Genomic DNA, 15966 nt, shown 5'->3' with positions numbered 1-15966 from the left:
TAGAGTCATTTGCCTCAGTGCTGGACTAATTTTTAGGATTTCACTTCAGCTTATAATCAGTTTGCTTTGTAATGACCATTTTGTGACGTCAACTTTTTATGTCATCACAATTTTAGAGACTTATCTCTTAGTTATTACGCTTTTCAAGTTTGGTATTCGGTATGGTATTTGATATTTATAAAAAAATATTCAAAAAGTTTTTTCTTTAGACAAAGAAACAAATAAAGTGACTTTCTGAGGTAACAACTATTTGTTGAGTGCATATAGGAGAGATATTTTCTTTAGAAAATGAAAGGTATATTTACAATCCAGTATTTCAATCTAATCTATCAGCTTCAAACATAACATATATAGTGCATTATAGTAAATTTTTCCAATGTTGTCACCTATGTTGCTAAGACCCTTCAAAGGTATTATCGGACTTGTTGACACCCAATTTTGACCCTATGCAATTCGAGTTAACTATCAAGCTTCTTCAATTTCAAACAATTTGAAATAATCATCTTTAAAAAATTCTAAAAAGATATATATTTTAAAATCTCTTTCTAATTAGTTTTTGGTTAGTATTTTTCAGAAATAATTATATAATTTTACATGTTGGTTTATATAATTTTTGTCTTTTATATAAATATTTAATAAATAGCCTAAAAATAATGTTTATCATAATTACGCATTTATTTCTTTGAATTAGTGAATTTTATAATTTTGTATAATTAGTTCTCTATTTTAAGTAATGAATAAGTCTTGATAATTATTTTATCTTGTTTAAATTAAGAGGCTCAAATAATTAATCGATAATTATTCATCTTATTTTAATTTTGGCCGAATTAGTTATTTGATTCAACTTGGTCATAAATAAATCTAATTTGATTAGAATAGAAACTAAGTGGTCAAATTTTAAATATAATGGGCCATCCTTTTAATTCTTGCACATCTGCAAATATTCATATGATTGCATACTCTCCCACGTTCCTTTCTTTTTGTTCTTTTTCAACCAAAGACATGCCCCTCTGCCCTTCTTTCTCCAAAGCGCAAAAGTCAATACCAATAACCCTAATTTTTTCACCATTGAAAGTGCCTCCCTCTAAATTTCAAAGATTGTAGACTTTGGGTTAGATTTGTTGACTTTGGCTTAGGTAAAATCTCACCCAAATCTAATCCGAATCGGAAGATATCACATCGAATCCGGATTTTTGGGGGCATGTTCTTCTCTTACTCGTTTTCTCCTCCATTATTTTCATTCAATCTCTCATCTCCCGCTCAAATGACTATTTGAATTCAAGCCTTTATTTTTGGTATAAATACATGGTATTGGTGTCATTTGGAGGAGGACCCAAAAAAAAAGCACATAAAAAATCCCCAAGGATTCATCATCTAAAAGAGAGCAACTTTCAGTTTTTATCCTGAAATTCGAAGTTTTTTTTTCTCTTTTTTTTTTGCACTCTGGAGCTCATCGGAAACAAGTAACAGTGGTGAAAACTCTTCATGGTCAAGCTCGTCGTCCTGGTTTGCTGCCCCGAAGAAGGTATTATCTTTTCCGTTCTTTGATTTTTTTTTTAGTTTAATCCTAATGATGCAAAAATTCAAATTCTCATCTAAAACTTTCTCTCTCTAACTTTACTCTCTATTTCTTCAACGGCAATTTCACTGATAACGGTTAATTTTGACGGAGCTCAGGATGAGCTTCAACATTAATCGATCTGCTCCGTCGGCAAACAGACCGCCAGATCCACCTGACTTTAACAACTTCCCTCCTCTTGCTACAAACTCCCAAATCTTTAACAACATCAATAAGACCCTTTTTAACCAGATCCAAAGTCCCACTTCTGGTAATATGCATTATAAAGGTGCTTTGGGAGGAAGAGTTCAGGGTTATGAGAACAACAAGATTAAACTCCTACCAAGGAAGCATGAGATCCTCAAAGGGAAACCAGTGGTCACTTTCACTAAAGAAGAACATGATATGCTTGCGGAGACATGCAGGTGGACGCTGATAGGGAAGTTTGAACGAAGCAGACCCCAAATCGACCAAATCCGGGCTGACTTTGCCAAAATTGTCCCGACAAAAGGACATGTTAAAATTGGGGCAAAAGATAGAAAACATGTCTTCATCGATGTGGAAAATGAAGAAGACTACAACACCATAATTTCTTACAATTTCATCCAGTTGGGAGAAGATAACAATATGGCAATTCAAAGATGGACCACTGATTTTAAGCCTAATGCTTCATCTACTCTTGCTCCAGTGTGGATTAATCTTCCGGACCTCCCGTGGCATTATTACGAATGGGCCGCTTTGTGTCGTATAGTTGAACCAATTGGTAAACCCATTGTAATGGACAAAGCCACCCAGTCCAAGACCCGACCAACCACGGCCAAACTCCGTGTGGAAATTGATCTTCTGAAACCTCTGTTCACCAATATTCAAGTGGTCAAAAAGAATTCCAAAGGACAAGTCGATACCTTTAACCAAAAGATTGATTACGAAACACTGCCTACCTTTTGTCAATTTTGCAGAACCCAAGATCACTCCCAAGAGAAATGCAAGAGAACTATTCTTGACCCTCAAGGAGGAAACCAAATTAACAGACAAGCAGAATACGAGAAACTTCAAAGCCAAATGGAAATCAGAAAGGAGTATCAACCCAACAAAAGGGAAATTCAAGCTATCCATGTGGAAGCCACAACCTCGGGGAGCAACAAGCAGGGGCCTGTACAACAAGGGAAAGAACAGAGGTTGATGAACACTGCTGTAAACATGGAAGATATAGAAAATACTCGAACTGAAGCATGGCAAAAGGTGGAAAATAAGAAGAATAGAGGGAAAATCAATGACAAGAGACTCATATCATCAACGTCCTCAGGCGACAATGTGGAAAAGAAATAGACTACAGGGGTCAACATATGCGATAAACAAAATAGCAACGCCTTCAACAAACTAACTGACTTAGACATGGAGGTGAATATGGACATAAAAGAAGGGGGATCTGGAGAAGGACAAAACCAAAACAAGTTGCAGATCACTATTACTGAAGCTGAGAATACCAGATGGGACAAAGCTCAAGCCACTAAGACAAAGGAAAGACAGAGCGAGAAAACTATAAGACATCGTCATAACCTCAGAATCAGACACAACATAAAGGATAACCAAACTTCTCAAGAGAATGTGGTGAAACATGTTCAAGAAAATGATGAATTCTCAAAACCCAATGTAGGCAATCCCATAAAAATTCTCCTAGGCAAAAAGCAAAGGTTTGAAAGCAAAATCACCATACCTACTGGAGTGTTTTTGGAAGGAGAAGGGCAGCATAATAAAGTTGATAAGACCGTAGCTTGGATCCCTATCAATCTACCTAGTGGGGCCAACCACACGGAAGATGATAATATAAGAGAACAAGTGTTGGAACCAGATCCACCGGATGCAATAAAGGAACAACCGCATGATCTGATCATGACCCTAGGGGACAAGCCAAAACAACCACAAGAGATGACTAAAAAATACCAGGAAGAAGATATGGAAACCTCTTTTTCTGATGATGAACTCATAAGAGGAAGCACCAGTGGGAAGCAGACAGACACGAATCATAGTAAGATAAACCAAGGGCAACATAAAATAGCCCAGTATAACAATCTATCCCCAAGAAATCAAGACCAAATTGGAGGAAGTCAATTCTTTAGTAACTCCACTCAGTTATCCTCTATGGAGGAGAAAAACAACCCCAATCCTACTGTTTCCGATGGTTAAGATTCTCTCCTGGAATATTAGAGGTATAGGGTCCAAAGGTTCTATTGAGAGACTCCAAACTCTCAAAAACCAATATCAGCTTCCTCTTATCTGCCTCCAAGAACCGAAGGTAGACAATAGTAAGATTGACAAATTCAAAAGGAAAATGGGTATGAACCGAGCTTTCTACAATTGTTCTAACAAAATTTGGCTTATGTGGACCAACGACATTAACATTACCATCCTCCAAGATAAGGAACAACATGTCCATATTAAAGTGGATCATAACAGCTGCACTTCTTTCTATCTCTCGGTTGTTTATGCAAAATGCTCGGAAGTGCTGAAGAGAGAATTGTGGGCTGATATTAGAACTATGGCAGCCAATATCCATGATCTTTGGGGAGTCATTGGCGATTTTAATGTTATTTCTACCAGAGAGGAAAAAATTGGAGGTAGACCTCACAGGTTGGAGGAAAGCACAGATTTTATTGATTGTTTAAATGAGTGTGGGCTACAGGATGCTGGTTTCACAGGTCCGAAAGTTACGTGGTGCGATCATAGAGATCCTCCTCATACCATCTGGAAGAGACTTGATAGGCTTGTCTATAATGATAGTTGGTTTGACAACCTTAATAACACCTCTGTTATCCACCTCTCTAGAACCTGCTCGGATCATGCTCCTCTGCTTGTAGATCATTTGCAGGACCAATCTCAAGGTATTAAGTATTTCAAGTTTTTAAACTTTTGGGCTGACCACCCTAATTTTCTACAAACTGTTCGGAACAACTGGAATATCACCATCCAAGGTAACCCTCTTTACATTCTTCAACAGAAAATCAAGAACACCACTAAAACTCTTAGTGGATGGTCGAGAGAGACGTTTGGGGATATTTATGAAGAACCTAAGAGGTTGGAAAAACTAATCAGAGACTTAGAGGAGAAATGTATTACCGATAATTCTCCTGAGAACAGATGTGAACTCTCCAAGCATAAAGCTATTTTTACCAGATATCTTAAGATTCAGGATTCCATTCTAAGCCAAAAAGCTAGAGTTAAATGGTTCAATGAAGGAGATGCTAACACAGCCTATTTCCATGCTACCATTAAAGATAAAAGAAGGAGGTTGAATATCAGAAGAATCCAAGATGATAATGATAACTGGCTGGAAGACACTGATGCTATAGCAAATGGAGCGGTGAATTACTATCGGAACCTGTATGCTCAAGATTTTACCAATACTGATTTCAGTTCCCTAGATTGTGTTGATAGCTGCATCTCAGAGCAAGATAACCTTATGATTAATGCCTTCCCTGAGCTCAAGGAAGTGACAGATACTGTTTTCTCTATTGATCCTAACAGCTTGCCTGGGCCTGATGGATTGAGTGGAATGTTCTACCATAAGTGTTGGAGTATTATTTCTCTCGATGTCCATAATGCTATAATTTCTTTTTTCAAAGGAGCCACCCTCACCAAGTTCTATAGCCACACCTGCATTGTTATGATTCCCAAGATTGATCACCCTCAAAGCTTTTCAGATTTTAGACCCATTAGCCTTTGTAATGTGTTTTCTAAAATTATTTCCAAAATGCTTAACAACAGACTTTCTAGCATCCTTCCTAGGATCATCTCCAAGAACCAAAGTGGTTTCATAAAAGGAAGATCTATCTCGGAAAACATTTTGCTGGCTCAAGAAATCATCAGTGATATCAACAAACCTAACAGGGGTGGCAATGTGGTGATGAAACTCGACATGACAAAAGCTTACGATAGAGTGTCTTGGGAATACTTGAAGAGGATCCTCCGGAAACTAGGCTTTGGAGAACAGTGGACAAACCTGATTCATAATTACATATCTCACAATTGGTACTCTGTTCTAGTTAACGGGAAAAGACATGGATTCTTTCAGTCAGAGAGGGGTCTAAGACAAGGGGATCCACTCTATCCATCTCTTTTTATTCTTACTGCAGAATTTCTTTCTAAATTGATGAATAATCTATACAATTCTGTTGGGTACACCTCTTTTTATATGAATAACCATTGTCCTAATGTCAATCATCTCTCATTTGCAGATGATACCATTATTTTCTGCAACGGAAGCATAAGAAGCATGAGAAGGGTCCTCAACACCTTAGCCATCTATGAAAAGGTGTCTGGGCAGCTCATTAACAAAAATAAGAGTTGCATCTCAATGAGCCCCAACACCAAGCAAGTCGTTATCAACAGAATGAGCAAAATCACAAGGATGCGATACCAAAAATTCCCCATTAAATACTTAGGGTGCCCTCTAACCACAGGGAAGAAAAAAATTGAGTATTATTCTGACATTGTGAACAACATAATTGGTAAGATCAGGGGTTGGCATACTAAACTAATTTCAATGGGAGGTAGAGCTATCATCATTAAACACGTGCTCCTGGCACTACCTGTCCATCTTTTGATTGCTGTTAACCCACCGAAAGGTACGTTGGATCTTATAGAGAAATTTGTGGCTAGATTCTTCTGGTCAGGGCAGGAAAATGCTGGAAGATACCATTGGGCATCATGGAATAGTCTATGCTATCCTTATATTGAAGGAGGAGCTAACTTTAGAAGCATCACTGATTCTAGCAAAGCTTTTAGAGCTAAACAGTGGTGGAATATCAGAACTTCCAAATCCCTTTGGAGCTCTTTTATGTTAGCCAAATATTGTCATAATTCTCACCCTTTAAATGCTTCTTGGAAAAAAAGAGATTCTCAGAATTGGAAAGCGATCTGCGACATCAAAGATGAGATGGAGTCTCATATAGAGTGGAAAATTGGCAAAGGAGAGGTCTCCTTTTGGTATGATAAGTGGTGCTCATGGGGGCCTATATACAAGCACATGCCAGTGGATTTTACCCCTCCAGACGTAAACCTTAGAGAAGTCCTCAATAGAAGAACTTGGAATTGGGATATCTTCACCTCCAAGCCTACTAATGAGATCAAGGACAAACTCTACTCCATAGATATTACGTTAGATGAAAACAAGAATGACAGGGCCATCTGGAAACTATCCAACTCAGGGCAATTCTCCTCTGCGTCTACTTGGGATAACTTAAGGCAAAAAAAAGAAGTCAACAACTTCTATGGCAAACTTTGGAGAAAAGAAATTCCTTTTAAAATGGCTTTTCTAGTGTGGAGAGCCGTTACTAATAAGCTCTCAACTGATGATCGAGTGGCACGGATGGGCATTACCCTCGAACCCAATTGTTACTGCTGCACTACTTCTCATGCTAGAATTGATTTAGAAGATGTGCAACACCTCTTTTGTGAAGGTGACTTCGCAAAGAGTATCTGGAGATACTTTGCTGGTCCGCTGGGCATAGGAATCAATGAAAATAATCTCAAAATGATTCTCCTTAGCTGGTGGAATTACAAATCCATCAATCCTATCTCCGACTACATCGTTAAAATTCTTCCTCAAGTTATTTGTTGGGAACTTTGGAAATCAAGATGTTGTAATAAGTTTGAAGGAACTAGACCCTCTAGATACAAAACCAACTCTAATATTGTTAACTTCATTTTGCAGGTGACCCAGAAACAATTCAATAAAATAAATATAGGGGGAACCTGGAGGAGCATATGCAAAGCTAGTGAAGCAAATATCCAACAAATGACTAGCATACCGATAACATGGATCAAACCCCCTCCGCTACGAGTAAAATTAAACAGTGATGGAAGTTGCTCTAACGGTCAAAGTGGAGGTGGGGGAATAATAAGAGACCAAAATGGAGACTTCATCTTTGCCTACTCCATCCCTCTGGGCAATGGCACGAGCAACACGGCGGAAGCAGAAGCATTACTTTATGGTCTTCAATGGTGCGCTAGCAAAGGCATAGAGATGGCTATTGGAGAAACAGATTCCTTACTTTTATCCAAAACTGTAAAAAGAGAGTGGAAACCTCCTTGGAAAATCAGCAACCAGGTACAGGAGATTCAAAAGATGATTGAGGACCATAAATTTAGTATCGTACACTGTTTTAGAGAGGCTAACAAGCCAGCTGATGCATTAGCCTCGCTAAGTCACAAAATTGAGGAAATCAAGGTCTTCACCCTCTTCTCTAATCTCCCCAGCAACATTCGAGGGCTAATCAATATGGACAAATGGAGTCTCCCATCCTTTAGACAGATTAAAATTAAACCTTCTCATTTTGTGTATGATCCACCTTGAATTGTGTATAATTTCCTTATTTTGTTAGTCTCTAGAGCTCTAGTCTCTTCTCAATGATCATGTACAAAGTTTGGAATGCCAAACTCAAAATTGTAACTTTTTGCACATCAATGATCAAATGAGACATTAAATTAAAAATAAAAATAAAAAATCCTAATGATGATTTCTAGTCCTAGTTTTCTTCACTAAGAGTTAAAATTCACTATGCAGTAAGATTAGTACATAGTTGGTTTAGAGTATTAAAATAAAAATAGTGTTATAATCATGTTTAGCACTTGAGCTCTTCCAGTAACTTTGAACATGTTGGATAAGATATTGTTTTAGCTTGTAGGTTTAAGCTTATGTATCTAAGACGTTGTCAAGTTTGTTTGAATCCCAATGACACTAAATGTCTCTCATAATTATTTAATATGTCATTTTCTTTCATTAGAGTCAAGTCGGCATTAGACTAGTATCATTTCAATGCTCATATCTAGTATTGTTTGCTGCTTAATATATATATTGGTTGTTTATCGTCGCAATAGCTTGTATAATGATAGTATTTTTATTTTTTATTTTTCTCACTGTTTTGGCCAATTTTTATCTCCTGGACATATCTTGTTGGTTTAGGTTTGTTTCAACACTAGTAATGGTCATTAGTCTTACTATTGGTACTTTATCACTTCATGTTAGTGAAATTAATTTTAATTGTTAGTACTCATGTTTTCTTCAGAATTACTAGTTGCTTATTTTGCTAAGAATACATGTGTATTATTATAAATAATTCGGGCGTGTTTATTTATTATCAAATGAGAAGATTGTTGTTACATCCAAATAAAATTGTTTAATGTTGGTAAAGTCTTATCTTGATCAGTCATTAACTTTTATCTCCTTTTGTGCATGAACCTCCTCGTCCGAGTTCATTTTAAACTCCATTTGAGTCCGTTTTGGACTCCCTCTTTGCATATCCTCGGGTTTAAGTTCGAGTTTGCCTCGTCGATCCAACAAAGTTGAAAGGGAAGCAAATATGCAGCTTTCGGAAGAAAAAATGCAGGGAAAGGGATGATATACACGTTGATATACACTGATATACGCTGAGTGTATACAGTGAATATACACAATAAAAGGGGCTAAACTCATGAATTGAAGAATTGGGCCAAAACCCAAAATGATTCAACAGTATTAGCAGCCTGAAAAGGCTAACATGGGCCCAAGTCCATTACCTCTTTACTTATTTGATTGCATTTATTTATTTGATTTGTTTAACTCTAACCCTTTTATTTAATTTGGTTTGACTTAATTAAATTCCCAAAAGACGGACCATATTCTTTATGTTAGTTTATTTTAATATAAATCATTTTTATCAACTCTTATACTTTTTATTAAATATATTAAGACCGAACCTTTTTACTTATTTTTCCATTAATTTAAAATGGTTTTCTAAAATGATTCATATAATTTCTAATTAATTTAGTTAAAATCCTAATCATTTGTATTTAAATTAAGATACTTTAATTAAGGTTTCCCTTTCCAAAAATAAAAAAATGTTTATTATTTAACTATTTTCTCAAAGTTAATCGAATATTGTAAATTATTTTTATAATCATTTTCCTAAAAATATTCAAAATATATTTAATATAAGTCGTAGGATAACCGCATGTTAGCAGACACTTCAAATGGTTTAAAAACTTCTTGAATTGTAAATGAAAACCTCTTACCCATTTTCTCTAAATTTATAAAGATTTATCTGTTAAAATCTTTTTAAATTAAGTTTTCTTATTTCTTTAAAAAATTAAGTGACGACTCTTTTCTAAGTATTTTTTCTCAAATTGTTCTATACTTAGAACATTTCAAAAAAGTGATTTTTCTAAAGATAGTAAAATTACAACATAACAGGTGTTGGATCTTAAAAAATGCAAAGCTTTTGGAGGATCAGATACATACCCAAAGATATTTTTGAAGAATCCAAGCAACATAGGTAACTTTTACTATGAAGGCTTTTTTCCTAATGTGTTATATTTTTTGGAGAATCGATTTAGCTTTGGTATTATATCCATACTTCATTTACACTCCATAAGCAAACTGTAAATTATCAACACACATAGGTTAAAATTTCAAAACAAAAATTGTTCCAATTTATATGATATTTCTTTAGAAAACCTTATGATAGAACACCACAATATTCTTTGGAGTGCCCCACCCTAAGTACCCTTCCTCTCTTGCTTCAATTATTGAATTCCAGACTGGCAGACTCCATAATTTTTTGCTACTCTTTTTTTTCTGTGGCTGTGAGCTGCAGACTGTAGATAAAACATAGTTATACCAATTACAAGCAAAAGAGAGGGAGAGAAATCATTCTTGATTACATATCACTCTTAGCTCTTGGCATTCAACAGGTAAAATAAAGTTGTTAAGTAATTGAAGTTTGAACATTTATCTTCTAAAAATAATTTTGTGTTTCCTTGTTTTGCTTGCAGATTTCAGAAATGGAGATTGGGTTAGCAGTTGGTGGTGCATTTCTCTCTTCAGCTTTGAATGTTCTCTTTGATAGGCTTGCTCCTAACGGTGATCTGCTCAACATGTTTCGGAAGCATACAGATGATGTTCAGCTCTTTGAGAAGCTGGGGGACATTTTGCTTGGTCTTCAAATTGTGCTAAGTGATGCAGAGAATAAGAAAGCATCAAATCAATTTGTGAGCCAGTGGTTAAATAAGCTTCAGAGTGCGGTGGAAAGTGCCGAAAACTTGATAGAAGAAGTCAATTATGAAGCTTTGAGGCTTAAGGTGGAAGGCCAGCATCAAATTGTTGCAGAAACAAGCAACAAGCAAGTAAGTGATCTCAACCTGTGCTTGAGTGATGATTTCTTTCTTAACATAAAGAAGAAGTTGGAAGACACTATTAAAAAACTGGAGGTGTTGGAAAAGCAAATTGGTCGCCTTGGCTTAAAGGAGCATTTTGTTTCGACGAAACAAGAAACTAGAACACCTTCAACTTCTTTGGTTGATGATGTTGGTATCATTGGAAGGCAGAATGAAATAGAGAATTTGATTGGACGTTTATTGTCTAAGGATACAAAGGGAAAAAATCTGGCTGTAGTTCCTATTGTTGGAATGGGCGGCCTGGGTAAGACAACACTTGCTAAAGCGGTTTACAATGATGAGAGGGTGAAGAACCATTTTGGTTTGAAAGCTTGGTATTGTGTTTCTGAGCCACATGATGCTTTGAGAATAACGAAAGGGTTACTTCAAGAAATTGGCAAATTTGACTCAAAGGATGTCCACAACAATCTTAATCAGCTTCAAGTCAAATTGAAGGAAAGTTTGAAGGGAAAGAAGTTCCTTATTGTTTTGGATGATGTGTGGAATAACAACTATAATAAGTGGGTTGAATTGAAAAATGTTTTTGTACAAGGAGATATAGGAAGTAAGATCATTGTGACGACACGCAAAGAGAGTGTTGCCTTGATGATGGGAAATAAGAAAGTTAGCATGGACAATTTGTCTACTGAAGCCTCTTGGTCTTTATTTAAAAGGCATGCATTTGAAAACATGGATCCTATGGGACATCCGGAACTTGAAGAGGTCGGTAAACAAATTGCAGATAAGTGCAAAGGACTGCCCTTAGCTCTGAAGACGCTCGCTGGCATGTTACGCTCCAAATCAGAGGTTGAAGAGTGGAAACGTATTTTGAGAAATGAAATATGGGAGCTGCCAGACAATGACATATTGCCAGCGCTGATGTTGAGCTACANTGTTACGCTCCAAATCAGAGGTTGAAGAGTGGAAACGTATTTTGAGAAGTGAAATATGGGAGCTGCCAGACAATGACATATTACCAGCGCTGATGTTGAGCTACAATGATCTTCCCGTACATTTAAAGCGATGTTTTTCCTATTGTGCAATATTTCCTAAAGATTATCCATTTAGGAAAGAACAAGTTATTCATCTGTGGATTGCTAATGGTATCGTACCAAAGGACGATCAGATAATTCAAGATTCAGGCAACCAGTACTTTCTCGAATTGAGATCAAGATCATTATTCGAAAAGGTCCCAAATCCTTCTAAAAGAAACATAGAGGAACTATTCTTAATGCATGACCTTGTCAATGATTTAGCCCAAATTGCATCTTCAAAACTTTGTATCAGGTTGGAAGAGAGCAAAGGATCTGATATGTTGGAAAAAAGTCGGCACTTATCTTATTCAATGGGACGAGGTGGTGACTTTGAGAAGTTGACACCCCTCTACAAATTGGAGCAGCTGAGGACATTGCTTCCGACATGTATTAGTACTGTCAATTATTGTTATCACCCTCTAAGCAAGAGGGTGTTGCATAGCATATTGCCAAGACTAAGATCCTTGAGGGTACTATCATTGTCTCATTACAAGATTGAGGAGTTGCCAAATGACTTGTTTATCAAATTAAAGCTCCTCAGATTTTTGGATATTTCTCAGACAGAGATTAAAAGGTTGCCAGATTCCATTTGTGTGTTGTATAACTTAGAGACACTTCTCCTGTCATCTTGTGATTATCTTGAGGAGCTACCGCTGCAGATGGAGAAGTTGATTAACTTGCATCATCTTGACATAAGCAACACTCATCTCTTGAAGATGCCACTACATCTGAGCAAGTTGAAAAGCCTCCAAGTGTTAGTTGGAGCCAAGTTTCTTCTAAGTGGTTGGGGAATGGAAGATTTGGGTGAAGCACAGAACTTGTATGGATCTCTATCTGTTGTAGAGTTGCAAAATGTGGTTGATAGAAGGGAAGCTGTGAAGGCAAAGATGAGGGAGAAGAATCATGTTGACAAGTTATCACTGGAATGGAGTGAAAGTAGTAGTGCCGACAATTCACAAACTGAAAGAGACATTCTTGATGAGCTTAGCCCACATAAAAACATAAAAGAAGTTGAAATCACTGGATATAGAGGGACAAAATTTCCAAATTGGCTAGCTGATCCTTTGTTTCTTAAGCTAGTACAGTTGTCTGTTGATAACTGTAAGAACTGTTCTTCCTTGCCATCACTAGGACAACTCCCTTGTTTGAAATTCCTTTCGATTAGAGGGATGCATGGAATAACAGAGGTGTCAGAAGAATTCTATGGTAGTTTGTCCTCCAAAAAGCCTTTTAACTTTCTTGTGGAGCTTAGATTTGAAGATATGCCGGTGTGGAAGCAATGGCACGTACTAGGAAGTGGAGAGTTCGCTACACTTGAGAAGCTTAAAATTATAAATTGCCCTGAACTCAGTCTGGAGACACCCATCCAACTTTCATGTTTAAAAAGGTTTGAAGTTATTGGTTGTCCAAAGGTTTTTGATGATGCTCAAGTGTTTAGATCCCAACTTGAGGGAACGAAGGAGATTGAGGAATTAGATATTAGGGATTGTAACTCTGTTACCTCCTTTCCTTTTAGCATACTGCCCACTACCTTGAAGATAATAGAGATATCTGGTTGCAAGAAATTGAAATTGGAGGTGTCAGTTGGTGAGATGTTTCTGGAGGTTTTGAGTCTGAAAGAATGTGATTGTATAGATGATATATCACCTGAGTTGCTCCCAAGATCACGCAGATTGAATGTAGTGAATTGCCACAACCTTACTAGGTTTTTGATTCCTACTGCCACTGAAAGTCTCGATATGTGGGATTGTGAGAATGTTGAAATACTTTCGGTGGCATGTGGGGGGACCCAGATGACGGCACTGTGTATTGAGGGCAGTAAGAAGCTGAAGTGTCTGCCAGAACGTATGCAGGAACTCCTTCCATCTCTTAAGGAACTGTATCTTTCTAATTGTCCAGAAATAGAGTCCTTTCCTGAAGGAGGATTGCCCTTCAATTTACAACTCCTTGTGATCAGCGCGTGCAAGAAACTGGTGAATGGCCGAAAGGAGTGGCGTTTACAGAGACTCTCCTGTCTCACAGAGTTAGTGATCTGTCATGATGGCAGTGACGAAGAGATTGTTGGTGGTGAGAATTGGGAGTTGCCTTCCTCTATTCAAACACTTGAGGTATACGATCTGAAAACATTAAGCAGCCAACATCTCAAAAGCCTCACCTCTCTTCAACATCTTTTTATTATGGGTAATTTACCTCAAATTCAGTCAATGCTGGAACAAGACCAGTTTTCGCACCTCACTTCGCTTCAAAGTCTAGAAATCAGGAATTTCCCTAATCTCCAATCACTTCCTGAATCAGCACTGCCCTCCTCCCTCTCTCAGCTGACCATCATCGATTGCCCTAATCTCCAATCACTTCCTGAATCAGCACTGCCCTCCTCCCTCTCTCAGCTGACCATCTATAATTGCCCTAAGCTCCAATCTCTTCCAGTAAAAGGGATGCCCTCTTCCCTCTCTAAACTATATATTTCCAAATGTCCATTGCTCAGACCACTACTAGAATTTGACAAGGGAGAATACTGGCCAAATATTGCTCAATTGCCCATCATAAACATCGATGATGAATGCATGTGATGATTAAAACGAATGGCTCTTCAATAGATGTAAGCTATTCTTTTCCCTTGGAAGCTTTTTATTTCCATTTACTTCAGTTTGCTTTTTTGTTAATTCTTTTCATTTTTAATCACTAGTTCTGAAAACATGCGTTGCACGTTTATCCCAAAATATCTTCAGATATCTTCTCTTGCATATACTTTTGCAATTTTAAACTTTAATTTGAACTGTCTTGTTGCTAACTTGAACATGTTTTGTGCTTAATCAGCTGTGGATTTTGAAGGGCGAGTACGACAAATCTGGTCCATCCATTGTCCACAAGAAGTGCTTCTAAGGTGTTGCTGCTATTTTTTACATCTGTTCACGAGTTCTTTTTTATTTTTTTTTTCTTTCCGCTAAAGCTATTATGTCATCCACAGTGAACTGAGGTTTGCTGTTATAGGCAAGTCTTCGAGATGGGGCTATACCGCTGATACTATTTCATGTTTCTAGTGCAAGCCTCTTTTGTAAGTAGACAAACTCGATTTGTAAATATGTTTGGGACTCAACTAGTGGTTAGAGTACTCATTTTGTAAGATTTGTGTGCAGAAAATCACATTAGAAAGATAACTCGTGATGATTGAATAAGCTCGAAGAAGTGGATTTGAATTTCAAATCGTGTCTTTTTTTCCGTGTGTGTGAGAAATTTGAAGTGTTGTTTAGATTTGTTGGAATAGTCTAAAGAGATTGTCTCTATATAATTTGAAGTCATTTGATGGAGATTTGATTAGATGATTTTGAACAACAATACTGAAGATGGATATATTATATTGTTTTCTCATTCGGTGCTTGGTATCCACATTGAAGTCCGACTAAATTCGGATTTGCGCATTTCAAGGGGTGGCGCTCTTGACATGATTTTTTCCATTCCACGACTCGTGCTCCTAAATTCTAATTAAGGATAGAAAAATCTTAACTATCACACCACAACTCATATCCGTTATATTGGATATACAAGTGTAAACTTAAAAATATAACTATGTAAATGCAAATATTTTTGAAAAAATGGAAATAACAAGCCAAAATAAAGAACGAATACTAAATCCTACACTCATTAACTACAACAACTAAAAAATATTTATAGCCATTGAACTCCTATGCACAGTCTACAGCAAAATGTAAGTAGAACTTTAAATTTTGGCCGTGAAATGACACAATTTTCTCACACTCAAAATGATCTTAAATTTCATGAATGAAACAATATATATTACTTAGGTTGAAGGCCCATTTTCTTCCTTGTTTTCCCAACGTAGACTTGATCAACCCGGGGACTAATCCAATGATCGTCGTGAACGAAATTGAGCCACTGCATCTTGCCTTCCTAATGAAACGATGATCTTAGGCGATGGTCGAGGCTCGTATATTGCAAGTTTGCTTTCTTTTCCTCCGCTCATCAAAAGTTTCAAGTTCTTCGCGGCCACTAGAGCATGTTTTTTTTCCATTTCACGGCTCGTGCTCCTAAATTCTATGAAGATGAGAAGTTGTCAAATGCCTTTATGAAGTGTTTGCTAAGTTGATGTCGCCTAATTCACATTTCACTGAATTAATTTCTGACCCAAGTTTATGCATATGTTTGCTCTAACGTTGAAAAGGA

General features: G+C 36.9%; 1 protein-coding gene and 1 long non-coding RNA gene across 2 annotated transcripts in view; one reads left to right on the top strand and one right to left on the bottom strand.

The window, feature by feature from the left end:
- The first annotated feature begins 10097 nt into the window (after positions 1 to 10097).
- On the top strand, positions 10098 to 14354 carry LOC125844251 (putative disease resistance protein At3g14460). The gene is made up of 3 exons (XM_049523531.1): positions 10098 to 10288; positions 10370 to 11557; positions 11664 to 14354. Exons 2-3 carry the CDS (start codon positions 10379 to 10381, stop codon positions 14352 to 14354), a joined length of 3870 nt encoding a protein of 1289 aa, XP_049379488.1. The 5' UTR covers positions 10098 to 10288; positions 10370 to 10378.
- Positions 13903 to 15966, bottom strand: part of LOC125844279 (uncharacterized) — a 31898-nt gene continuing 29834 nt past the window's right edge. Inside the window, exon 3 of the long non-coding RNA XR_007444134.1 lies at positions 13903 to 13974. This is a non-coding gene — a long non-coding RNA (uncharacterized LOC125844279). The remainder of the gene's footprint in view (positions 13975 to 15966) is intronic.

Source organism: Solanum stenotomum, chromosome 11 (assembly GCF_019186545.1).
Source record: "Solanum stenotomum isolate F172 chromosome 11, ASM1918654v1, whole genome shotgun sequence".
NCBI lineage: Eukaryota > Viridiplantae > Streptophyta > Magnoliopsida > Solanales > Solanaceae > Solanum > Solanum stenotomum.
Note: the sequence above shows the minus strand (reverse complement) of the source record. Positions and strands in the feature narration are given on the sequence as shown.